Source organism: Pimephales promelas, chromosome 21 (assembly GCF_988280905.1).
Source record: "Pimephales promelas chromosome 21, fPimPro1.hap1.1, whole genome shotgun sequence".
NCBI lineage: Eukaryota > Metazoa > Chordata > Actinopteri > Cypriniformes > Leuciscidae > Pimephales > Pimephales promelas.
In genome coordinates this window covers 19,286,111-19,313,794 of record NC_142789.1, presented here as the reverse complement: position 1 = coordinate 19,313,794, position 27,684 = coordinate 19,286,111, and the positions used below count along the sequence as shown (strand labels likewise).

The window sequence follows — 27,684 nt, the reverse complement described above, 5'->3', positions numbered from 1 at the left end:
ACATTAAGATTCGCCAGACCAAGACATGCTAATGGATGTGAATCTTTTGCACAGGGGTGTGGTTTCAGATCAACACAGCCAATCAGCCAACAATTCAATGCACTCTTACCTGTATGTCTCCGTCTGACACAATATAAAAAAAAAATGCTCAGTAAAAGAGAAATAAAGGTGGGACAAGCAGAAGCGGTGACGTGCATTGCAAAAGCAACGGACTAATGGCGAGCTGATTTAACATTTATTCTTTTTATTGATTCAGCAGCACGACACTCACTACCTGCCGCTTTGTCTTGTCTAATTCTGACTTTCGTGTATCATTTAGTGACATTTAGACATTAGAAAACAGTCCATAATTGCTTTACTAAAACACTTATTTACTATTCTGCCATTTTCATCATGGATGGATTCACAGCCAAACATCATCACTCCATTAACACTGTTCTATAAGCAGATGCACCTCATCCTCCATATATTAACATAACTGCATTTAAACTATGCAGGCTGTTTTGTAGAGCTTAGTCTTGCATGTTCACAGCATTAATTAACTAGGAAAATACTGACAAATTTGACATTCGGGGTATTCATCATCATTTTTTCCTAATTTGCATCCACTTTGAAAGAGCAATTGGCACAGGAAAGTATTCATTTACATAAATAAAAAACACAAAGTTTCCCTCTCTGACTGTCTACAACACGCGTGCTAAATCTGCTAATATTATTTAATAAAGAAACATGGCTAATGGCTCAGTAGGTAAAATGCAATAGGTTTTCCTCAAATACAACATTATATTCGGTATTCACGACAATTTGCCCTGTATCCACCAGAGAAAGCGAAAATGTATATTTCAGTACTATCAACACAAAGTGCATGGTCAATGGTTACAATTTTCTCCCAAAGCATTTAACTTGGTCGTCAGGTTATGTGTTTTTCTAAAGTGAGAATTGTTAGAGAAATTGGTATCAACTGCACAAACAAAATTGGCTTGCCATTGTGATTAGCTTCTATAACAGCATTCTCCTCATAAATGTCTTCAAAAACATCACTTGAATATTAATTTCCCTTTCCCTAACACAATGACTATCTCAAAGTATCACCACTAGAGGTCTCTGTTTCCCAAACTAGAACAACAAAGTGCTTCGTACTGGCTTCTGGGTAGAATTTGGTAGTAACCAAAATGATGAAAAGAGCATGCTGGGATATGCCAAGCAAGGCATGTGGTAGGAAGTGATGTCAAGGCTTAAGTAGCAAAGTGCCATCAGGGATTAGGGGGTCAATCAAAAATTACATCAGAGCCACACATGACTTTAACCTTATTTCTGTGGCACTTAGAAGCATTTTACCAGCAGCATAAAGAGATACAACTTAAATCATCTACACTGAGAGCAGATTCAGTGACTTCACAAAAGTGCAAGAGTGTAGCCCATCCCTGAAAGCACACAGTGACATGAATGAAGGCAGACGGACAATTAGACGGATCGGGACAGGCAATAATAGACAGTGCAGTTGAGCTGTGTTTTTCATCAAAGGAAATTTAACAGTTAAAAGTGAAGTGTGCAATTCCTGCAATTGAGGCACAAAGCAAAAAAAAAAACAAAAAAAAACTTTTCAAATAAATTTCAAATACTCACTTTTTAATAGTTATTATTATTGTGAATATTTTTTTAATATTTTGTGATATTGAGTATTATTTAGGAAAAATATTAGCATTTTATTTTACAGTACGTACAAGAGTAAAATTACAATTCTAATACTGATTCTTAAATAATTTCTGAATGTTAAACTATTGAACTTTTAGTCTTACATTTGAACATTGCCAAGCTTTACACTGAAACAGGCAGTGCATGTCCATTTCATTAAATTTCAGCCTTTGCAATTTGATAATCGCACTAACCCATAACATAATTTTAGTTTTATTTCAATTAATCATGCATCCCGATTATCATTCAAATACAATTCAATAAACTTCTGAAAAAGTTATGAATTTTGCTTTGTTGAGACAATTTGATCATAAAATGTCTTTCCTGAAAAACAAATTACTGATAAAGATTTGTTTTAATATATATATATATATATATATAAAATTAAAAATAATTATTATTTTTAATTAAAAAATAAAATAATTAAAAAAATAAATATAATTATATATATACAGTATATATATATATATATATATATATATATATATATATATATATATATATATATATATATATATAATCTTTATAAAAGTATTGTAATACTGATCCTGACAGGCCACTCAAAAAAAAAAAAAAAAAATCAATTTTGGTACTGATTTTTCTCAACTTACACACTTCACTTTTAATTAAACACATAACTTCCTAGTGTTGGTAAAACTGTTTATGAGAGTATCTGTGTTTGGCTAGCAATCTCAACTGTGATTGTGAATTGAAGCACTCAGCTGCACTGTCATATTTTTAAAAAGTAGATAGACAGTTTTGGAGGGAAAGGGAGACAGAGGCTGAAGCAGAGACAGATTGCAGGGCGAGAGATAGACGGGCAGACAGACAGACAGTCCATTCCCCCATTACCTACAACTGTAGAGTCAGTATCTGGGGTGCCTTCAGTCAACACCACAGGAAAGACAGGAGGAGAAGAGGTGAGAGCAAGTCAGAGAAGACAAAGAAGAAATCGAGCAGTTAAGAGAGAAACAGATCGAGTTAAAGACACCACAAAGCATCAGGAAACAATGAGACAGAAAAGTATTATTAGAAGGAAAAAGACCGACAGGGTGGAGCACAGACAAGAACACCCAATGATTCTGCTCTCAGATTCACTAACAGCTCAGTGACACGACATAGAGACACGACTTCCTTGCTGACCTTCATTTGCGAAATGTGGCGACTCCACGGCGTACACCTCTCCTGCGCCGACCTGCGTGCGAGCTGCTAGGTAGAACTTAAACCGTGTTAGGCGGTGAGGCAGATTCACAACGTAATCCGTAACATTGGCTGGAAAACTCTCGACCTTCCTCTCTCCCCGCTGCGTCCCGTTCACTAGAGCAGAACAAATAGAACAGAGTGAACAAATGCGCTTTTTAAAAAATGAACAGTGTATTCCAGCCTTAAAGGGTTAGTTCAACCAAAATTACTATTAATTACTCACCCTCCAAATCTTTGCAACACAAATTAAGATATTTTTGATCAAATACGAGCGCTTTCTGACCCCCCTATGGACTGCAATGTTATTATCACTTTATTCACTATTTGTGTTCTGAAGATGAATGAAGGTCTTATGGGTTTGGAACGACATGAGGGTGAGTAATTGATGACAGAATTACATTTTTGGGTGAACTAAACTTTTAAGATAAATTAGACATGAAACTCTTTGCTCTCTGAACATTTATTCACTCATTTTTTCACCTGTGTGGTATTGGAGTGTGTATCCAATCAGGATACCGTTCGGCTCCAGTGGCTTGTCCCACTTCAGGTGAACCACGTCTGTGTGCCTCTGAATCCTAAAGTACTTTGGAGCTCCTGGCTCTGTGAAAGGAATATGAAAGCCATTAGTATTCTGCTTTTTGTTACAAACATCACATGCCTTATGGATAATGGTACACCACTAAAAGCAGAGCATGGTGAATCCTACCTCCCTCCTTGGTTTGAAACTCCACAGTGTTACTTTGTGGTCCCTCATACTCTCTATTAGCCACCACCATGTATATTTTATATTTGCTGTATGGAAATAGCTCTGTCAGGATGCCAGAAGGATGTTCGGCAGTGGTGAAGAAACCTTTATGCAATTTTGTCTTATTTACTTTCAGGCCTTTGATGAGGCTGGCCTCCCGCCAGTAGTACAACTGAGAATATAATAAAAGAGATGTGAGTGAGCAACGTTAGCACCTTCAGTAAGTGCAAATATATGTATGTGTGTTTTTGTGTCAGGCACCTTGTACTCTTTAAACTCTCCGTTCACACTGCTGGGGTCCACAGGCACCCAGTGAACATTAACTTTGGTACTGTTGATCTTCGACACCTTCAGTTCTGTTGGCGCAGCGGACGGTCCTGATGGGAAAAATAGTATTAGTACAAAATAGACCAACGAAGATGCACCACTATCTGTGAATGACTATAAAAGTGTCTTTAAATATGAAATGTTAGTCCTTACTGTCTTCCCCAGTGTAACCGATGACTATGTTTGACTCTGGGCCGTATCCAAAGTCATTAACGGCCTGTATTTTGATCTCGTATGGGACATAGGTGTCTGTATTATGGATAGTGTGCTCTGCTCTGGATGTAATTATGTTAACCCACTCTTCCTCTGTGTTTTTCCTTCTCCAGGAGACCAAATATTGCAGGTTTGGCCCATTCCTTTCTGTGTTCTTAAGGGCCTGTGACATGTACAGGTACATTAGCTCACTAAGAGTCACATCAGTCTGCTTTTTCAAGGTATTACAATAAACCCAGTCCATTTACCTGCCATGTGATCTCCATGTTATTCTTCTTGCTTCCCCAGCCTTTAAGACCACCAGGGATAACATCAGGAGCTAAAACAAATCATTATATGTCAGTAAATGTCTCAACTTAGAATTTTGCCAAACTTCAATGGGTCCATCAAAAAAACAAAAATGTACATTTTTGAACACATTCCTATCAGGGCGATATAAGTGATCACTTACAGGCTCCGCTGGTCTGATAGCGTGCGGAAGGGTGGCTGGGTTGACTCTGGCCCACAGCATTGATCGCAATCACTCTGAACTGGTAGTTGACAAAGGGTGACAGCTGTAGGTTGACTGAGTTTAGGTTGCCATCATATACAGACAGGTTCTGCCACTTGCCCGGCTCCCACCTGTCCTCTTCAAACTGGACGAAGAAATCTGTAGTAAGGAAATAGTCCGATAGTTTAAATTCCTGCTGTTAGTCATTAAAAAGTAAGAGGTAGAGAGATATCAGTCCAACACAGAGTGTGAAATTCAAGTCTGAGTATTTGACTGGGAGACTATTTATTTTTAAAAACAGCAATTATATTGAAGATGAAATAATATTTTTGATTCAGGTAAAACTCATATACTTAAAAAGTAACTAAACACTTAACCAACTTTTTTTAGTTAATGATCTGTAAGAATGGATCTTTATTAATACCAGTCATTGATTCGAGTACCTTTTTTGACATTTGTTTATAAAGTGTTCTATTTCTACAATATATGGTGTAAAAGCGTCTTAGTGCTGCCCTCTTCAGGTTGAACGGTGGCTACTGCAGTTGAATTTTCCTATTCCCCGCACTTTGTGACGTACGCAGGTTTTAGCTCACCACGCGAGCTACGCCCTTGGCAATATAAAAACCATCTTGTGTCGTCAAAACCACTGTAGGGAGTCAGGAATTGGAATTGTGAGTATTGAAAACGATCAGGATAGAGTGTTTTAGCATCTATTTCGTCCCCTCTATCTCCGCTGGGGTCTGCCCACTTTTTCAGCCTTTTCAAATATTGCCAGTGGGTGGAGTCAGGCTCTGACCAGGGGTTTAGTTACCCTTTAAAGCTGAGAGTCAATCTCAAAAAGAAACAAATTATTTATTTGAATCATTTGAATCTATTTACCACTAGATGGCGCCGTGGTGATTACTGGTTTTTATTTTTTATTTTTTTGGTATTGTGAGCAGTGTTGCCAATTTAGCAACTATGGGCCAGATTTACTAAACAGGCCAAATTAGTGTGAGCACATGTGAATTTTATAAAAAGAACACAGAACGCAGGATTAGGACAAATATGCTAATTAAATGGCATCATCTAGTACAATTTTGTGACTGAGCAGGCTTTAGCTTTAGTTTTACCTCGAAAAATGTTGTCAACACTGATTATGTGCAAATCTTGTATTAATCACTCAAAAGATACTTTCAGAGTTGTTTGCAATGGAAACAGCAAAAATTGTAAATGCTTGTATTAATAGGTCATATTTACTTGATTTGTATTTTTAAAACAAGAGGCAAGTAAACAGGAGGTGTTGATGAAGTCACTCATTTGACTTTAAAAGCCTTCAAAGACACAAGACTTGATCTGAACTCTGAACATACGTGTAACAGGACTGTTGTTTTCATTCCCAGGCACCCAGGTGAGTCTGACACTACGTGCTGAAGGGTCCGAGAGCTCAAGATCCTGAGGGGGGTCAGGTCGACCTGGAAGAGAACAGTATACTAATTAACCATGTTAACTTACACAACCACCAATTATTCTAAGTTAAATAAGGGGTGATTGTTAGAGGCTTTAATAGGACATTAGACATAAATGTCTTTGATATGTTACCTGCAGAGGCACTACGATTTGAGGCAGAAGAGATGTCATCCTCTATGAGGTAAAGGTCAAAGGTCAGAGGTCAAGGGTTAGTGTGACTATTAGTAGATAAATATAATGAGAAACGATGGCTGCATCCGAAATCGCAAAATTACTTCACGCCCTCTAAAAACGTATTTTCTATGTAGTATCAATGTTTGTTCTATGAATGTAATCGGACACACTACATTTGCCATGTTGTCATTATCACGTGACCTACAAACATTAGTTGCGTCGCTTCACCACCATTCACAAATCCTCTCCCGTGGCCTCGTGGGATAGTAAAATGTCCATCATATGCACTCTTCAGAATCTTGCCGGAAATTAAAGGTCATCTGCGTTTACCTTTATGAGTACTATACTATTTAGTAGGCAAGTATGCCATTTTGGATGCAGTCAAACACTATAGCTAATGAAGAAGGCACAATAGTAGTAATCTTCAAGCAAACTATTAGGAAAACATGCTTTATTCTCCATAACAGGAAAGATCTTAAGTTACAAAAGAAAAAAAAAATGTTTAGGGAAGTTTAATATCATCTAGATATGAGACATGTGACTGTTCCACATGCCCATTTCCATATCTATAATGAAGTAAGTTACTAGCCATTAGGAACATGAGAAAAGTGCATAAAAGAGGACCTACATTTATTGTAAGGTGTGTGTGTGTGTGTGCCAGTACCAGTGTGTGTACCTATAACTGTAAGGCGAGCTGAGGCAGAGTCCTCATCTATCTCAGTTTTGGCAGTGCACGTGTAGGTTCCTCCATCTTCTGGATTGACATTCTGGATAGTCAAGGACTCATCATCCTTTCTCAACCGGCCACCAAAACTAGATGACAAATTAGATGTTAGCTACGTACAGAACATTCAGCTATGCCATCACATTTTAAATATATTCAAATTAAATAATTATTTATTGTTGATTAAATAAATAAAATGAAGCCTTGGTGAGCATAAGAGTCTTCTTTCTGCTATATAAGAGGGAAAAATAGTGTTCAGTCTAAATATGATTATATTGTACAAGTGTAAAGTTATGTGACATTACGTCCAGCTGAAGCTTAGAGGCTTGTCATCTTTCAGCCATGTGACCGTAACAGGAAGAGAAGGATCGCGTTTAACTCGACAGTCAAAGCGAACCGTGCTCCCTCTAGGTTCTGTGACATGCTCGGGTGCCCGCACTATCCTTGTGGGCTCTGAAATGAAGCACAACACGGAGTAAATGAAGGCATTCATAGGTTCACACATGGCCAATAATGTTATTTTGTCTTGATTAAAAAGTCAGAGTTAGTGTGTACATGAATGTACAAGTCTGACTTAATGATTAATGCTTCCGATCTCACCTTTAACCTCCAGGCGCACCTGATTCTCCATCTTGCCCAGGATGTTGCTGGCGACACAGGTGTAGGTGCCTTGGTCTTCTGGCCGGGCTTGATTGATCTCCAAAGTACCGTTTGGGTAAAGCCTGTACTGACCACCATCCAGACCACTACCTAGGCCATTCTTAAACCTGAACACACACATGTATCTTAGATACTACTTTATTCTAATTCACTACTGTTTGCAGTTTGCGGCCTCTCCATAGACAGTCTACGCAACTGCCACTTTGATGCTTTAAAATGTAGACCATAAAAGAGATCGCAAAACTAATACATATGAATCGAGGGGTTAAGTCCACATTTTCTGAAGAGACAGAGATCACAGATCTTCAAAAAGATCTTCATTTGCATTACATAAGTCTCACGGGTTTGGAATGACATGAGGGCGAGAAATTAATGATTAATGAAAGAATAAATGAATTTTTGGGTGAACTAATCCTTTAATAAAAAGTGTCAGTATAGACAATTATAATCTCAAATTTCAAAGAAATGCTGTTGGGTTAAACCTGTCAGTTTCCACCAAAAAATAATACGTTTTTAACATTGACAATATTCAGAAATGTTTCTTGAGCACCAAATCAACATATTAGAATAATTGAAGAGTTCAGATGCAAAAGCCTCTAAATGCCATTTGAAATTTTCTTCCAGAATGGTCATTTTTATCAAGCTTGTATATTTAAGTTCAGTAATTTCACTTAAATGGCAATTAATAGGTAATCTTCATTGCCATTTAAGTGAAATTACTGAACTTAAATATACAAGCTTGATAAAAATGATCATTTTAGAAGAAAATTTCAAATGGCACTTAGAGGCTTTTGCATCTGAACTCTTCAATTTCTGAAGGATCATGTGACACTGAAGACTGACGTAATGATGCTGAATGTTCCAGGAATAAATTACATTTTAAGATATATGAAAATAAAAAACAGTATGATAATATTTTTGTAACAAAGTGTAATAATATTTTACAATAGTAGTGTTCTACTGTATTTTTGATCAAATAAGTGCAGCCTTGGTAAGCAAAATACTTCTTTTAAAATCATTAAAACATCTTACCGAACCCACACTTTTGAACAGTATCTTTTCAAACAACAAAACGTAAGCTCACCAGCGCAGTAAAGGGAACGGTGAGCCAAAGAAAGGGCAGTCGAGGAAGGTTCTGTTGTTTTCGATGACTTTGATCAGCTGATTCTTTGGGCCTAGCATTCGTGGTGCCATGTCTGGGAAGAAAACAACACTAACATCTCACAATCAGTCAATTATATGCCATCTCTGAACATTTTGAACGATTAACTCCATTGTTTTTACCCAGGATGCTGACAAAAGCATTGGCCAGTAGATAACCGTGCTCATTGGAGGCGTTACATTGGTACACTGCGCTGCTTCCGATCTGGACCGAATGGAACATGATGGTATCCCCAAGAACTTCCTGGTTTAGGTTTGGTAGTGAACCTGTTACACAAAGAGCAGGAAAACAGTGTGCATTACTGCTTTGTGGACAATGATTCCAACTGGTAGAACAGGAAAAAACAGTTGACTCACTTTCAATCGGTTCCCCATTCACCAGCCATTGGATGGTGGGTTTAGGGTTCCCATTGGCACGACACACTAACCGTCCATTCTCATCAGGGGCAAGCACCAGATTGGTGGGCTTATCTAGCCAATAGGGTGCAGCTTTTCAAGCCAATAAAGAAATCATAGAAGTCAGTAAAAGAAAGAGTACAAGTCATGAACAAGAAGCTGTTTCTCTAAGGCCCACCTTTGACATGGACTTCAACAGTATGGCGAATGCTGCCGATCTTGTTGCTGCCCATGCAGATGTAGCCGCCAGAGTCTTCTTCGGACACATTGAGGATGCGTAAAGTTTTATTGAAGTTCTCAAGCTTGACTTTTTTTGCTGGCAAGTCTCCTCCTCTTTTGAACCAATTAATGGAAGGAGTTGGGCTGGGAAAGGGGAAGATCAGGACGAAAAGAACAGGACGTTACTTAATTGTAACTGATAAATCTGAGAACATACTAACACTGAAGGATTTTGTGCTTTTGGGAACTGAATATGTGGTCCAACTAAAATTTGAATTGTTAAAATTCCATATAACTATAAATTTCCTTGTATAAAAGTATATAAATAATACTAAAATAAGACTGGTATACACTCACACTCCAGCTGCTATACACTCCAGAAGAAGCTGTTCCCCTCGGAGCACGATTTTGGAGCTGGCAATGCCCTTTGGAGACAGAAAGGTAGGCTGGGTTTCTGGTACATTTCGTACTGTGGAAAAGAAGAATTGAGTTAGGAGCAACTACATACACATGTTTTTAGCTATAATATAATGTTGCGCTGTTATGGATTAATGTTAGATTCTACTTGCAAATGAACAAAATAATACTTTATTAATACTTTAATTAATCATCATCACCAGTCACATTGTGAGACATTGTCACAATTTTGAGAAACTTCTTTTTTTACTCTAAGGTGGAAACATGGTTCCAATACTAGGGCTGGGCAACGATTAATCGCGATTAATCGCATCCAAAATAAAAGTTTGTGTTCACATAATATATGTATGTGTAGTGTGTATAATTAATTTGTATATATAAATACACACACATGCATGTATATACTTTATATATATTTATACATATTATATATAAATATTTGATATATTAATAACATCTTTTTCTTAAATATATACATGAAGTATAAGTTCTGTGAAATATAGATAGAAGTTCAAAAGAACAGCATTTATTTGAAATACAAATATTTTGTAACTTTTTAAATATCTTTACTGTCTCTTTACATCAATTGATTGCATCCTCACCGAATAAAAGTATTAATTAAAAAAAATAAATAATCTTACCGACCCCAAACTTTTGAACACTATATTTTATTTCAAACAAGTATAAAAAAGGCATCATAATACACTGTTGGTGTTGTTGTTTCATCATTATTTCTGTAAAATCATTTGAAATCTTTATGCAAAAATGACATAAGCATGAAAAAAGAATCAAGAGCTGTGACGACAGACAGATGGTTAGTTGTGGACATAAAACCCTGGTTATGAGAAGACACAGACAATCTTCTCCCTGAGGAAGACTTGATGAGCATGGCAGTATTAGTCTCTATTGTAATGTATATCTAGCAGTAAGATTAGCTCCTAGCTATTAGCATTGCGAACAGTGCTCTTGAAGAGGGAGTGACAACAGCCTTTGTTGGTGTCATTAAGTGGGAGGACAACGCCTGGGAGATTAGACTATGAAGCTGCCAGGAACACATGTTTCACGCCATGGTCACGTGTGTCTGGTGACAGCGGTGCCAGTCCTCTGTCAGTGCGACCCCACAATGCCTTGGTGGAGACTGTACATTTGAGACATGAACCGAGATAGCTTTAAAAAGCTTGTGTCTGTCAGTGAACCAAGGCTCTGACAACATTGTCATATATAGGTGACTCTCACAAAGCCTATCAAGAACAAGTCTGGGTCATAATTAACCCCAAAATCAATAATTTAAAAAAACAAAAAACTAAAAGTATTTAAAAAAATATATATAATGAATATACAAAATGTATATATATATATATATATATATATATATATATATATATTATAAATATAAATATTAATATAAATATATTTTATTTGAACATTTATTCAAGAAACTGAAAGATTATGAATATTTAATTTAATTAATATTAAATATTAAAGTACAGTATGTATACATCATGGTAGTTAAAAAATAAATAAATAAATAAATAATTAAAAATTGTTCATTCCCCCCACTCTGAACAACTGTTAAAAAAAAAAATAAATAAAAAAAATCCAGATTTTGGGGAAATTATGCAAATATATTCCATTTGATTTTGGGGTGAAATAGGATCTATTGCTTGTTTTTGACAGGGTTTGCAATTTACCCATTTTCTTCATGTATTCACTACCACCCTTAGGCCATATCCTTGGATACATATGTGCGGTTTTGCACATGGTTATCATTGGATTAATGTTGCTGAAATATTAATGAGAACGTCTTGCCTAATCTCCTTACTTCCATATCCATATGTCCATAATGAGCAACGTGATTAGGATAATGAAAGCAATTACCAGATAAATTTGAATACTGGTCCATCAAAATATGACTGAATAGCTGACCCCAAAAACTGCTTAAACTGATGTATTGCGTTTTTTTTTTTTTTAAGTAACATAAGCACCGAGTGGTAAGTTCCATGGTCAATAAATATAATGTGGAACACCTTTCATTGTGTATTATATAAACTAACAGACACACAATCTCAGCATTTCCTCTGCTGTATGTGGTTAGAAATAGCATGGCTAACTCCGTTAGTGTTCTTTTACAGAAGCACAGAAAACAAACTAGCAGTGTGTGGAACTCACCACCATACAGATCAGTGGAGTTGAGAAAGGTGTCATTATAAGGTTCTTCTGTGAATAAAGTTGCAGTTTAATCAACATACAGACAAATACAGAGAAAAAAAAAATACACTTAATTGCAACCAGGAAGAACAGAACAATACTGAATCAAATGGAAGATGCATAGTCCCTCAAACATCACTGAAACTGTGATAGCAATAAATGAAGGCAATCCAAATAAAATGCAAAGAAGGTAAATGGTCCATTGAGATACTGCAATACTACCTCCTCACCACTAGATGGACCACAATATTCACCTTAGACAGGAGCACCTTTTCAGAGTAACAACATCAAATAAAAGATAACGCATAATCCTGAATCATCAGAAATCTCTACTCACTTGTTTGCACTTTAAGGGTGTAGGGGTTCTTCTGCTGAATGGTGTGTGTGAACTCGAAGCGAGCGTTGCAGCTGTAGTCAGAGATGGCGTCTTTAGCCAGAACATTGGAGAAGAACAAGTCACCATTCAGACCCATTGACACCCTCTTGTCCTGTGGTATAGGCATAATGGCTGTGGAGAGAGGCAAAAAGAAAAGAGAATCCAGACTCATTTGTTTAACTTCATTTGATGTGCAGTAGCCGACAGGCAACAGAAGAAATAATGCTCAAGATGAGCGTGAGAAGAGAATCACACGCATAATTATCTTCTTCTGGCCTGGAACATCACAAGGCTAAGCAAATGTGACACTCAAGAGTATGAGATGAAGACAAGAGGTTCTGCACTAATCAACACTGAGTCTGGATTTAATAATGATGTCTCCGGCCTTGTGGATCAAAGAGTGTAGTGATCACATGACAATCTAGTGATGGATATTATTTCACCTGCAAAGAAGTTAGTATCTTAAAGGGGAAGTAATGCACAGTATATCATTACCAGATGATATTAGAGATGTTTCTAATGTATTAAATCAGTTGTAATTGTATATTTCATTATGTCTGCTCATTTCCCCTATTTGTACATTTAGATTACCTTTGCGAAAGTTAATCTAATAATTAACACTAATAATCTAAAAACAATGACATTTTTAATTACTGTTAAATGTAATCTTTAGCAAATTTTAATACTGTACACTATGTAGGACTTAAAACACTGAGGTTTCAGTGTTTTATTTTTAATGCAAAATATAGAATTTTATCGATCCTCGTTTATACGTTTATACGACTTACTAATTATGGCCACAATTTTAATATTTGTCCATCCTTTTTAAAATATGTATTATATGCCAGTTTAATATGCAAAAATAACTACATTATATGTGCAGAATAAATTAATTTAGCCAAAAAAATTGGGGCCCTATTAAAACATTTATTTGTTTGATTGAGCCCAACATTAATGGACGAAAAAAAAAAAAGACTTTTATGCTTGGGAAAATCATAATTAATTATAACATAAAAAGTTGAAATTATAAGGTACTAAGTCATGATAAGGTAAAAATTTAAATTGTGACATAAAAAGTGACATTTAAAAAAAAAAACTACTTTAAATGTCATAATTGCGATTTACTGAAACATGTTTGTTTTTTATATGGCAGAAATGGGCACCAATATAACACAGAAACACTGGTTTAACCAATAGTGTTAGTTTGAGACAAGGTTATCAGTGTGACCAATGAAAATGGAGTGTGCTAAAAAGAATTTAGGACTATACTCAATGATGGAAGTGTGGAAATTCATTCAATTCAAAGATCCTTATCTTAAGGAAATTCAAAGTTCCTTATGATTAATACTTCTCATTTCCAAAGAGCCATTTATCACTGTACTAATGATGACAAACAGTCAAGATGTGTGATCAAAGATGTGTCTGTCTATGTTTCTTGATTCTAGGTCTGTTGAAATGTTTCAGTGCCATGCTTGCGTCTGCTCTCTCAGCTTTTTTATCAGGTAGTGCAGACTCGAATACATGCGCTAGCTCAGCACTAATGCAGTAAAGGACACTGCTGTGCAGAGGACACAGACTGAGAGACTGAAAGTAAGAGGAAGTGAGAGGGACGTTTGAGGAAGAGGTAAAACAGAGCGTGAAGGTGAAGGAGATGAAGGGTAAGGTTAAGAAATTAGACACAATCAATCACAGGAAGTGATGAGCAAAACTCACAGCTGTCCATCCAGAAGGTTTCAGGAGGGGGGAGACCAGGGGGAGGGTTGCAGGGCAGGACGAGTGATGCCCCCTCACGCACAGTTACCGGCTCCAGAACCTCTTTCGGCCACAGCGGAGACTCTGAGCAATGGAGACAAGTTCATCAGATCAGGGAATATAACAATGACATCACTCTATTGCAAGTGGTGTGCATATTACTTTTAAAAGCCCAAAAATGTTATCACCCTCATGTTGTTCCAAACCTATATGACTTGCTTTTTTGGAACACAAAGGGCGAAATTTTTGCTTTTTTTTTTACAATGATGTCGAGCTCCAAAAATAATATTAGAACACCAAAAATGTTTCATAAAAGTAGTCTGTACACTGTCCAAACAAATCTGCAAGAATTGTACAGCTTGTCACTGTACCCTTAAAAGGATGACTGTACTTTATTTACCTCTAAATATTCTACATATTATTACATATTACTAATCTAACATACTATAACCTTTTAGAGGTAGATAAGGAACAAAGTTTCCCCTTTCAAATGACACACTGGTTTATGTATGTTTTGTAACCAATTGAAACTGAAACTGAGATAAAATATGAGAGCTAAGGCTGAGGGGAAGATTATTGGTATAATTGGTATAAACTTAAAATATAGCATCAAGCAGACATTTTCCACGATATGACAAAATCTTCAACCTTTGTGTTCCACATAATGTTCTACAAATTTCATTCAACTTTTATTATTGTATTTTTAAATACAAATGTATCTGTTTTGCTTAAAAATAATACATAATCCCACATACAACCTCATATATTTTGTCAAGTATACTTACATAAGGAATATTTTAAACTACAACAAAAGTCATATGGGTTTAATACAACTTGATGGTGATAGATAAATGATGACAGAATATACAATCCCTTTACAGTGAGTTTGCATGAAATGAATGTTGTGCTTTGACATTACAGTAAACCAACACTCACTTGACACTCGAAGCAGGATTTTGTTGGAAATCGCTGTGCCAAAGTCGTTGGAGGCAAAGCACTGGTACTCTCCTTCGTAATCTTCCGGTTTCCCACTACTCCTGAACTCTAGAGTTCCGGAACGAGTCCGCATGGTCACCCGCGGGTCCTTCCCCACGTTGAAGAACTTCCCATTCCGCCGCCACTGAAACCTGCACAGACCGGTCACAAACAGGATTTGTGCCAACTTGATGCTGCTTATGTAATAGGTCCCATTGTTGGAGGGGATTTACACACACATCAAACTATGAATACCAAACCAAAGTTGACATGAAATGGAAATTTCCCTTAATGTGAGCAATTCATGTTCATTTATTTTTTATTTGTAATTTTAATAAAAAATGTCTCAACTCGATCTTCCAGTAAAAAGACAGACAAGTGCAAACAAATGCAAACTAGTTTGCATTCAGATCTGCATCCATCCAATCAACAATCGATGGATGGAACCAAGTCTTCGCCCAACATCTTTTTCGATAATCCGTTTCACTTGAATGTATGTCACAATATGATAAAAAAGGTCTTCTGTTTCATTGCGACTTTGAAAAAGGGTAGGATTGCGTGCCTGGAGTTGACTGGGTGCCATTTACTAACCTACTGAATATTCTGTGAGCGTGAACACTAAACTGAGCGTATTATTAGACCACAATTGTTTCGCGGACCAGGCTGAGTGGAAGGTTTTGTAAAGCCCAACATACCACCAAACAAAAAGGCCGTCTGAATGGCCACACTGTGTTGTTGAGCTGGTCAGGCCTGCTTTTCACAAACAAGCACAAGTAATAAGAGCCAGAGTGAGCGCCCCTGCATATCTGATGGCATTAGGACAAAACTGACAGTGCCACTGTCAGGTTGAGGCATTGGGTGTCACTCTCACAAAAATGTGGTGGTCTTTGTCATGCCGAGACTAATGGCCGTTGGGTTTAATTAGACGGCGACAGAAGTGAAAGAATGAGAGAGAGAGATAATGTAAGGTGGAAATGGACGTATACAGTAAGAGGTTGCTGACAAACTGGTGACAAAAAGATAGAGAGGAAGAGACGGCACAAAGGAAAAAAGGTTTCATCCATTCTCACGTTGGCACGGGGTTCCCCTTGGCCTCGCATTCAATGATGATGTTATCTCTGGGGTCCACAATGTAGTCCTTTAGTGACTGCTTCACAATGGTGGGGGGCTGTTTCACTGTGGAGGGACGGACAAAGAGAGAGAGTCTTATCTCAACAGCACTCAACTCAATGTCGTTTACATATGCATTATGCAAGCATTGCATTTCTCGCTGCTGTCTACAGTACAAACTAAACAAAAGGTTGTTCTATTCACTCTTAGTAACAAAATATGGATACAATTGGTATAGAAAGATAAAGTTTTGATGGAAAAACATTGCTTATTCATCATTCACAACATTCAAATTTCCTGGCTAATTTAAATATACTGGCTAATTTGATAAGATTATTGTACCAGCTTCGTTTATCACAATTTACCCACAATTGTTAAAAATGGTGTGGAATCAGTATGGCCCTCACAAAAAGGTGTGAGAGATTGTAAGACGTACGATTCAGTGGACACAAGTAGCTACACAAGATCACCCGGATTTAGACCTATATTGTATTTATATAAAGCGCTAACAGGCAAATTTGCATTATTTTTAGGTCTACATTGCTATTATTTCGCCAGTGTCGAAATCAGGCAAACTTAATATCAGGCAACACGATTCCGATCACTGGATCTTTAGTAAGTTGTCAGGAACACTATTGAGTCCAACATTTATTTTAAATTGATAAAATTGTTCGTTTTAGTCGCATTTTCACAGTTTCCCCTATTAAATCCAGTCACGTAGCAGATCTTTTGCCACTCAGTCAGGCTGAGGGGGGTTGTTTCAGTGGGAAAGTGACTTCAATGCATTCCCTCTCTTAGTCTCTGTTCACTGTACTATACTCATTGAATGTGATACATAATTAGCCACAGGATTCTTGACTGCTTTGCTCTACTTCTAGCTGGCTGGCTGAGAAATGTGGATATTCTGGCAAGGCTAACAAACCCCTGAAGTAATCCTTCCTCTCAAAGATATGGCCTGCCAAACAGACATGCTCTTGGGCTTACATTAAAATATTAATCAGCTTTAATAAATGATAGACTTTGTAATTTATCGGGAGTAGCACAGTGAACTTGTGCAGGCTCTCTTGAGACTGTGTTTGAGGGTCTTTTCAATAGTTTTTGGGGACTGTATTTGCTCTAATTGTAAAATGAGATTGGGCAATGTCCAACAGCAATAATTCTGTTCTTTAGATTTCTGATGAGATAAGTTTTGCTGTAAGCTGTATTAAAACCAGCCGCTGATTAAATGAACAAGTTAATCCGTGTTAATGAAGCACTTACGCTCTTGCTGGATCTTTGCTGTTAGTTCCAAGGAGGGGCGGATGGAGAGAAAAAACATTAATTGTGGGAATAGTTAAAAGAGAGGAAATGGGAGATGTTAAATAATGACTGTTGAGAAAACATTTAAACATTTAATACAGTTCTAAGACAAACATTTATTTTAGTTAATTTCTGCTAAACTCAATTACTAGTTATTATACACACACAGCACTATGTCTACTTTAACATTGTAATACCAAAAACAGCAACAAAACAAATGAACCTACCTGTTAATGGGCCGTCAGACGAATGAACCGGAGAGACAATTGCAAATAAATAGAGAGGGCATGTTAATAAGACTATTCTGAAAATAAAAAAACAGAGCATCATACCAAAAATACATCACTGTCACATTAGCAAATCATAATCAGTGCATTTTTCTTCCCCATATGGCAGCATATTTAATCTTCGACTGTCTTTCTTTGTGGGGGGGAGGGGAGGTCGCTCACATTCAATAATAACCACAATCACTATGATGTATGTTATCAGAAGAGTCAAGAATTGCTTTTACGATTGTGATTTGCTAATTAAAGGAATATGACCTTCATCCACAGGTTATAGTATCAGAAAGCATCCATGTGTCTGATGTGCTTTTGATGGGGTAGCGACAGGTGCATCTCTGGCTCTGTGCCATTCATCATCTGACATCAATCATAGCACATAAGCAAGGTCACAGGGGATGGGATGTCATGGGTAACATATGTGTTAGTGTGTGTGAGCGCATGTGTAAGGTCAGCTGGGACACGATGACAACCCTCGTCAATGGAAATCACATTTCGGGGGAAGTGTTAGGAGTGAAGGAACATTAGGGAAATAATGGAGAGATGCTTAATGTCACATCTCAAGTTCAATACATCTTTTAGATCAGGGGTCTTCTGAAGGAGGTCTGACAATTATTGTTTGAACTAATATTAAAATAAATACAAGTTAAGAAGCCATACAGCATACAATGCAGTTCAAAAGTTGGGGGGCGGGCATTACATTCAGTAAAAGTGACAGTAAAGACTGTTACATTGTTACATGGTGTTCTTTTCAACATTGATAATAATAAGAAATGTTTCTTAAAGGGATACTCCACTTTTTTGGGAAATAGGCTCATTTTACAACTCCATCAGGGTTAAACGTTTGAGTTTTACCGTTTTCGAATCCATACAGCCGATTTGCTGATATTTAGAAGAATAACAGTTCTGGTCTCATTGACTTCCATTGTAGGAAAAAAAAAAAAATACTATGGAAGTCAATGAGACCAGAAACTGTCTGGTTACTGATATTCTTCGAAATATCAGAAAATCGGCTGGATGGATTCGACAACGGTCAAACTCAAATGAGTTGTAAAATGAGCCTATTTCCAAAAAAAGTGGAGTATCCCTTTAAGCATCAAATCAGCAGATTATAATTATTTCTGAAGGATCATGCGACACTGAAGACTGGAGTAATGATGCTGAAAATTCAGCTTTGCCATCAATAAATTACATTTTTAACTATATTATAATAGAAAAACAGTCATTTTCACAATATGAACGTTTTAGTATTACTGTATTTTTGACTCCAAACTTTTAACCAGTAATGTATTTGTATTTGAAGCATCATAAAGTATACAAATCATTAATATGGTATAATAAACTCAATTTCATCATATATGGTATATACATATATGTTTGTTTCTCTACCCAAACTAGGTCTTGGTCTGAAAATTACAAATCCTGCTTATGGTGCGTGTAATATGGAGTATAAGCGTACAAATGAAGGCACAACACAGTCACTAATAGCGGGATCAGATGCCTGTCATTTCCCAGTAGCCCTGCTGCTGCATACATTCAGAGAGGTCAAGAGGTCAGAGGGGTATTATGAAGTGCTCAGAGACAGGATCAGTGCTCCAATCTTTTCCATCTACACAGATCAATAGAGATTCACACAGGCAGGGCCAAAGCCTGTAGTGAAAGCTAGAGATAGAGGGGGGAGAGTAGTTGCCAAAGACGGAATGAGAAAAAAGGCCAAATGAGAAAAAGAGAAAGGAAAGCGAATGATGGCACTTTGGGAATACAGGCGGAGAAGGGGAGGTGCTGACAGCCTCCTGGTCAGACCGAAGCTCCCTCTATTGTTGAAGCGAGTGAGCACTGAGCGCCGCTGGGGTTGTCTCGCTCTGTATGAGCTTTCAAATCATTTTTCATAAGAGATAAAGACAAACCTGGACTGCTATTATTAGAAAGAAACTGAGGGGTAGAACAGACAACAGACGGCCGAGTGGATTTATTGGTTTCTTTGTTGCAGATGCAGTGCGGATATAATGGATTTAACTCATTTATTGTGTTTTATAAATGGTATCACCATTATATACGCCAGTGTCTCGCAGGGCGCTATAAATTTGCAACGCTACATATTTTACAATTTGCTTAGCTGACTAATCAGTCGCAAGTGGAACTGCTAAGAGAGCATGACAACACTGAGATAATATTTTGTGTGTAGTGCTGTGTTTTTTTATCTGAGAAAACATCCCAATGTTATTGGTTTAGTCGGGTTATGAAAGCTTGTTTCTTGCATAAAAATAAATGGCAAAGTAGATAAACGGATGTTACGTCTATTATTTATTTAATGCATAATGCAATAACCCAATTAAGCCTCAAAGAGAGGTTAGTAAACCTCATCAAATACACACTTAGCGCAGAATATATCCATTATGTTGCGAGTTAAAGTGGCACACTGTGGAGGTCTAAATACGAGTGCGTGTTCGTATATGATGGGGGATGGGACTTATATATGATGAACGTGATCATGAACAACCAATCCTGGAATAACATTCCAATCAACCAATCAGATTTGGTCATCATTGGACATCAGTGTTATTCAACAATATCATTTACCTCTGACTTTAGGGATAAGTTATGGGTGGGGTTAGATTTAGGGGTTAGGACTACATTTTCAAACAGGAATATTGTTCCAAGATCAACAACATATGTCTATATATATAGACATCCACATATATATATGTGGATGACTTACGGTCCAGTGGGACTTCAATTGGAGCCGCTTCCTTTGACAGCAGCAAGATTATTGACAACACCGCCAGTGCCGCCCACCGCCCCTGTGTCCACATCTCTCTCCTCCAATTGGCTGACCCGTCCCGTCCCAGCTCTCTACTGATTTAGTTGCACACTTTTAGATGTGTTGTGTTATCTGTGAAAAGAAAAACTGCTTGTTAAGGAACTTTACTGAATAATCCGTTAATAATCATACTGTGACATTTAGGAGGTGCCACTGGGAGCAAACAAAAACAGACTTCTCATAAAAGCCTCTTTATTCAGATTTTGCAGGGACACCCTTAAACGCTAAAATACACAGTTGTGAGTGTGTACTGCAGGCGTGGGCTGTGCACATGTGGAGGTTTTCAGCTGGCCTACATTTGCAGTTGACACAAGCAATCCCTGGAGCCATTGGCCCTCTTACAGATGAATGCGGCATCAGCGCATCACACCTACACATCACCATACAAACCTCCAAAGCAGGAAGAAAATGACTCTTGCTGGTCAATCGGTTCCCTTGACAGGGTCACCGGACCCCAAGGTGGAGGACAGGGCTAATATGAAGAGTTCAGATGCAAAAGCCTCTAAGTGCCATTTGAAATTTTCTTCTAGAATGATATTTAAGTTCAGTGATTTCACTTAAATGGCAATGATAATTACCTATTAATTGTTATTTAAGTGAAATTACTGAACTTAAATATACAAGTTTGATAAAAAACATCATTCAAGAAGAAAATTTCAAATGGCATTTAGAGGCTTTTGCATCTGAACTCTTCATATACAAACCGCTGATGTCTGATGGCAGATGTTAACTCATCTGGCTTTAGCTGTATGCTCTGGCAGCTCTGTTTCTCTGCACCAGTACATCTGTCAAATCCTGCTTTCGTAAACCTGACGTTCTCTCCAGACTTTCCTCTACGCTCTTTGAATAACAGCACACACTCAGTCTGGAGGTCAGTGACAAACCCTTCCCTGCAGATACCATCTACTTATATGCTAGTTGATCTTAGCGTATTTATGCAAATGAGCAGCCATAGCCCTATAATTCACACGCCTAGGGTGGTCTGGGTAGCAAGACCCTTTATTATACAGTGTGAAAAAAAAAGAAAAAAGAAAAGCAATTTCAGGAAGAAGATTGTTTGTTGAAGCATGCCATATACCTCGCTGCCTCCTTTCTCTCTTCGCTCAACTGAACACATTAAATCTGGACCAAGGATATTCCAGGATTCTGCTTTTGTGGTTTGTTGTTTGATTCATCAGATATTACAAACTGTATTATCTGGCAGTTCAAAGTGTGAAATGAACTACTAAACAGATGGAAAAATGAGAATTGGATCAAGTGCGAAATTTTCAACACAAATGTGATCATTATCAAATATCTGCACACAAACCATATGCTGGATGAGTTCAAAGTACTTCAAGGGAAGATAACACATGTCTCTGCTTCACGGCACTCGGTCAAGAAGGGCTAAAACTTATTTTACTGTAAGAATCATTGTTGGGGAAGCTACTTTAAAAATGTTACTCATATGAAAGCAAATCAAAGCAAAGAATGCAGGCTTTACTGTTACAGTTGTGTTTTAACAGTGAAAGACAGCGAGCTAAAATGTAGCTAAACATTTAATATTTACAAATGTTTTACCTTAAAAAAAGGGTGAACAACTGACATTTCGACTTTTTTGTGCGTCAATTTCACCGTTTTGAATTGAAAAAACAGCATATTAGGCTATAATTTACATTATTCGTGTAATTCATAACTCAATGTGACCAGGCAAGAAACTTGACATATTAGGCATATGATTAACAATGTGTTCTTTTAGTGTTATTATTTTTCTTTATTCCTTGCTTGCTCTTTAAATAATATAACTGTTGATGTATACAACTATAAATGTAATTTTTCTTTTTAGTTTCAATCAATGAGAACCTCCTGGATTCTACAAATTACAGCATTTAAAGAGCATATTGCAGGTAAACAAAATCTAAATTTACAGATAACCTTATATGAAAATACCATATGGAAAGTTAATGCAGGATTTAAAATGTTTTAAAACAACATAAGGGCACTAATTTAGTACGTAGATAAAGTGAGCGTTTCCTTGACTGCTCGTAAAAATGGCTTTTTACATTGCGTCAATTTTAAGTATATTTTAAAGAAAATCTAGTTACTACATTATTTTTTTTTATGCATTGACTCGTTGGGTCCTCTAACTTGCAATATGCCCTTTAACAACATTTAAACAGATACATTTACACTAAGTACCACCAATAAAGCTAAAAACACAATCAATTATTAAACTGAGGTAAAAATAAGCATTTAACTAAATATGAAATATTTTATTAAGTTATTACAATAAAAAAACATGTTTGAAATACAATGTTTGGTATAAAAAGATAGAAAAGCAATTTAGTGAGTAGCAACACTGCTATGGATAAAGCTTGTTACAGGAAAGCTTCCTTATATTGAAAACCATCGAATTATAAGAACACTACTCAAAAATACAGTTATTAGTAGCATTGTTACTTTTAACTAGTTATTCCAGACTTGTTATTCCCAGACAAAGATTGCGAGTACACACACACGCAAAAAAAAAACTAAAAAAAAAAAAAAACTAGAAAGATACAGTGAACTAGTCTAAAAAATGTCCTTCACCTTGACCATCATACCCGTCATAACAGAGTCCAGGTGGTTAGAAAGAGAGACAGTCTGAGGCCTGGAGAGAACATGGGCTTAAGCCAGAAAAAATCTGCCACAGGGGTCACTGTCAGCCCAGGGACCCCAGCATCCTTTTATTTCTCGTTCAAACTCTTTCAAAGAGCCAAAACCTTTTGGCTGCCTGAAATCCCGTAAGCACAATTACAGAAAACTGCTCAATCTTTCACCACTCTGCTGTCAAGGTAAAAGAGACTGGCAATAATAGATTTGATACATATGCATACACGCACCCATACACACATTTATATAGCATTCATGCCTCCAGGACGAAACTCTGGAAAGAGTTATTTGGCAGGTTCTGCTGTCTGAGAAACTTCCAATATGTTGAAAGTCAATACAGGAATGATCTAACCCAACTACAGTTTAAAGAAACCAACAGCATTGGCAGTCTCAACCTCACATCCTACAGAGGATATTCAGTTTATTCTAAGGGAGCGAACAAGAGATGTATAGGCACATCTGATTAAGTGTTTTGTGCTCGGTGAGCTATAGTACTATAGTATATTGAGATTCCAGAGAAGCATGTGGCCTAATAGCATGTGTTAAAGCCCCCTCCGTGAACCCAGCAATGACTCGTGGCACACATCCTAGACGGAGTGGAAGAGGGTTCGCATCCTGCCAAAGGCAAGACAAGCCATAGTCACTCACTTAGCAATCTCCTTCATAAGATCTAGAATTCAACAACAAGCGCTAAATTAAAATTAAAATAACCATTGAATCATCACTGACTCAAGCAAATCACATCAAAAAGATACAAATGGTCTACAAAAAAAAAAAAAAACGCTTAATGACTTAATAACTGCACAAAAAATGACATGAAAACAAACACTACAAGGCTCAAAGGTACAAGTGATACAATAATGTGCTGCAAGGAAAAGAATAATGCAAGAAAAATATAATTATATATTCATAGAGAAAAATTCTAAAAATATTTTTAGACCTATATTTACCTGCCATTGCGTGGAGACGCTAATTCTGAAAACCTGGTGTGTATACAACCTGGTATCACAGCTAGACCCTTGTTAACTCGTACCCTTAGTTCATTTTTTTTTAAATTAGATCTCACATTTAATTATGTTAACACCAGCTCATCAACTGCATTCTGGGAGTCATTGGTGTTATAATTAAACAGCCTGTGTGCTCATATTTGCATTGATGTCCAGATTCATCCATGTTTCAAGTTAGTATATCCTTTCATCAACAACCAGAAAAATGTCAGCCTTCAGAAGGAGTGTTTTTACCCAAATGGCGTGAGGGATGAGGGGAGTGAGGTGAGGTGGGCTTCAGTGTGAAACTGAAACAGTGATTAACAACATAATAGTCCTGAAACCCACTTGAGCTCCATCAGAGCAGGTGAGTGGGCAGTGTCTGACTCTTCACTTGTTAATGGTCACGGTTATCACAGCTTATTAATGCATGATGGCAACAGCACTCACTGGAAAACCTCATTCAGTGAGAAAAGTGGTGCATTTTGAAATAGTTTTGATGCACTAAAACTTCACCAAGACATCTAGTAGCTTGGAAAACAGAAAGAACATGCTCGCATTTACTGTTTACTTTCAGCCAAATATGACTTTTAATACGTGGTGGTTTTTGAATGCGAGTAAGCACTAAAAAATATATATATAATCATATTTTTTTGTGTGTATTGATTTGGGCCTCTTTCATATGTGGTTCTAAGTCTAAACATATCCAATTTCTGGTCATCTGACCTGAGTCTAAACATCTGTATCTGATTCTTCTCTCATTTCATAATTATTCCAAGCATTAAAAGAAAATGCCATAAATCAGTATGCAAATGGATGAAATCACAGTCCCTCTCATTACGATAAACCTAAGATGCACATATTTTACCATAATGTGAAGGACATTAAAATTCCATTAAATTACTTTTCTTAATTAGTCAAATGCAGCGTAATAAATGGTGGATATTTCCAGAAGCGAATATCGGGTGCAGAATCAAAATTACTTAATTTATTTTTAATACCCACAATACTTTTAAGAAATGTTTATTAAATTGAAGTGCCTACATTTGATTTCACAGTTTTAAGGACACACAGAAAATAATGTAGTATTTGGGTGTGTTCATGGAATAATGCCTTAAGACAGGTAAAAAAAAAAAAAGAAGAAAGAAAGAAAGAAATCTTGGTAGTCAGCTATGTGTTATTAGTGGGAGGGGATTCGCATGTCATTGGACTATTTTTGTAATGCATAAGTGTAACCAGTCCCAGCCTCTTGAGGCCAGGGGAGTGAGGTTTACAGCACAGCTCTTACTGACCTATGTCTGTTACACAAGGTTAGTCAATACTGTTGCTTTGTTTTCAATTTAGTTTTTAATTGCACACATTTTGTTAATATTAATAAACTTAAAAAAAAAATCTCATTCTAATTACTTTCGAGTCTAAACGCAATGTAAATGAGCATTAAAACAACTTGATGCATATCTGTTAAAATAAAAATAAATAAATAAATAAAAACCTGAAAACTAAATGGCACTGTGAGGGCAAATGTCCTTGGTGCAACTGTAGGTTGAAGGTCTAACAGTCTGGGGTTTCATCTCTCTGTCTCTCTCTCTTCATGTCCCTAGTGTGCCGATGGTAGTACAGCCCCAGGCGGTCTTCTCATCCAAACACACACACACATTACCCATACTACCGTTCTATAAATACTCACACGCCCATCACAGCCAGTTACCCTCAGTGGAGCCATGCCTCTCAGCCCAGACGCCCCACTCCCTCCTCCTCAGGCCCTCTTCAGCACTGTTCCTCGCAAGGATGCTGGACTAGATGCCCCCTACAGCTGTCACTTACACACACCATATGCACGTTTTAACACTCCATTTTCAATAGACATGAAAAACTTTACTCGTTTTACCTGAGGCCATGGAGGAGATTTCCCATACTCATGTGCCCCACAGACACTGTTGACACTAGAATAACACATAAATGAGCATTCATTCACAAACTGACAACAGAGACGCGAATATAGCCCCTCCTATTCGAGCACGATCTGAATTAAAACATGAGCATTGGAGGATGGATTGTTGCCGGTGCTTATTATCCATAATCAATCCGGAGTTAAATGGTTAGTATAATGAACACTATAACTCTGAGAAGTTAGTCTATGTTAAACGCTATCGCATTTCCATTACAGATATGCACATTTTTTTCTCTAAATATCGATAGAAAACTATTGTGAAATGATGGCGTTTCCATTAAACAATGTTATGCGACTAAAACCTAATTTTTGTTTTAATAAAAATGACATTACATAATTACCCATATCGCACTGGCAGAGAGTTTATTCACCCTTAACATATGTATACATACACATAAAACATGATATCAGAGTTTTAAAATCAAACATTTTAAAAGAGAACAATACATCACGGTTGTTTAAACTAATGAGCGTTAAGCTGTGTCGTCAACAAGTCATTTCCCATCATGCTTTTGATCAGCGCAGTCGGTGGAGAGCAACTGCGCGCGACTGCAGAATCCGACACTTCCGCCTTGCGCTCGCGAGAGTTTTTTGACATACGTCAGCATGACATCAGAGACAGGGTAGACCGACACATTTCTAACCGGCATGCATCTCGCGCTGATCACCAGTGATTGGTTCTGCATTGGTTCAACAAGTGTCACGCATTGAGCATCACAGTAGCTCATTTCGGTGTTTTGTATTTCTCCCGTGGAAAAAAAAAAGGTTTATAATATATTTAATATGTCGCAGCTGCCAATATTTCTCAATACCTCAATGCCCAAAATGGAACCGGCAGGAATCAAGCGTTCTGCAGTCAAGCCTGCCACTTATCAGCCAATCAAAAAAAAAAAAAAGAAAAAAAGAAAAAAAGAAAAAAAGAAAAAAAAGAAAGGGGCTACACAATCAGAAAATAGCACTACTGTATCTGGGTAAGATTTAAGGCAACAACCAAAGGAAAAAAAAAGTATATCCCTGGAATTGTTACCTGATTCTGTCACTCCTGCTGCCTGTCTTCAAAACTTGATAGCCCTACTATATAATTGGGCATAGTGCACACCAGGAAGGTATCAATCAGGATTATGTGTTATTTTTAGTTTTTCTTTTTTGATTAATTACTTAGATTAATCATTTTGACAGCACTAATGTTAGTGTATATAGACAAGAAAACCATAAAAGGGTTTGCCTGCCCTCGGCAAACCAATTTTCTTGTCCTTTGCCCTCACAGATTCCTGCAGCTAAGTTCATGTACATGTACATTCCAATAAAGGTTATTGCTAACATGCCTCTAAAGTTTGACTTTTTGCACCATTACAATAGATATTGGCCCCTGTGGCGCAGCCTAAGCTTTTGTCCTGTATGCAGCCCCCACCCTCCCGGTC

At 37.1% G+C, this 27,684-nt stretch overlaps 1 protein-coding gene across 12 annotated transcripts in view; it reads right to left on the bottom strand.

Annotated features, from left to right (window-relative positions):
• nfasca (neurofascin homolog (chicken) a) overlaps positions 1-27,684 on the bottom strand; it is an 81,820-nt gene that overhangs the window by 19,566 nt on the left and 34,570 nt on the right. For 7 of the 12 annotated variants that reach the window (XM_089125076.1, XM_089125077.1, XM_089125078.1 and 4 more), the window contains 25 exons: positions 20,594-20,767; positions 17,555-17,572; positions 16,255-16,360; positions 15,146-15,336; positions 14,171-14,293; positions 12,419-12,589; positions 12,043-12,090; positions 9,814-9,925; positions 9,416-9,600; positions 9,199-9,330; positions 8,965-9,108; positions 8,765-8,876; positions 7,621-7,787; positions 7,326-7,473; positions 6,973-7,109; positions 6,255-6,296; positions 6,026-6,127; positions 4,635-4,832; positions 4,432-4,502; positions 4,124-4,346; positions 3,905-4,020; positions 3,605-3,815; positions 3,379-3,498; positions 2,839-3,012; positions 2,548-2,577 (listed from right to left, as the gene is read on the bottom strand). In XM_089125076.1, the coding sequence (XP_088981202.1) occupies positions 2,548-2,577; positions 2,839-3,012; positions 3,379-3,498; positions 3,605-3,815; positions 3,905-4,020; positions 4,124-4,346; positions 4,432-4,502; positions 4,635-4,832; positions 6,026-6,127; positions 6,255-6,296; positions 6,973-7,109; positions 7,326-7,473; positions 7,621-7,787; positions 8,765-8,876; positions 8,965-9,108; positions 9,199-9,330; positions 9,416-9,600; positions 9,814-9,925; positions 12,043-12,090; positions 12,419-12,589; positions 14,171-14,293; positions 15,146-15,336; positions 16,255-16,360; positions 17,555-17,572; positions 20,594-20,687 (3,175 nt within the window). In that variant the 5' untranslated portion in view covers positions 20,688-20,767. Of the gene's footprint in view, positions 1-2,547; positions 2,578-2,838; positions 3,013-3,378; positions 3,499-3,604; positions 3,816-3,904; positions 4,021-4,123; positions 4,347-4,431; positions 4,503-4,634; positions 4,833-6,025; positions 6,128-6,254; positions 6,297-6,972; positions 7,110-7,325; positions 7,474-7,620; positions 7,788-8,764; positions 8,877-8,964; positions 9,109-9,198; positions 9,331-9,415; positions 9,601-9,813; positions 9,926-12,042; positions 12,091-12,418; positions 12,590-14,170; positions 14,294-15,145; positions 15,337-16,254; positions 16,361-17,554; positions 17,573-17,820; positions 18,456-20,593; positions 20,768-27,684 lie in introns of those variants that run through there. The other 5 variants (XM_039694746.2, XM_039694744.2, XM_089125079.1 and 2 more) reach the window with 5 other exon arrangements.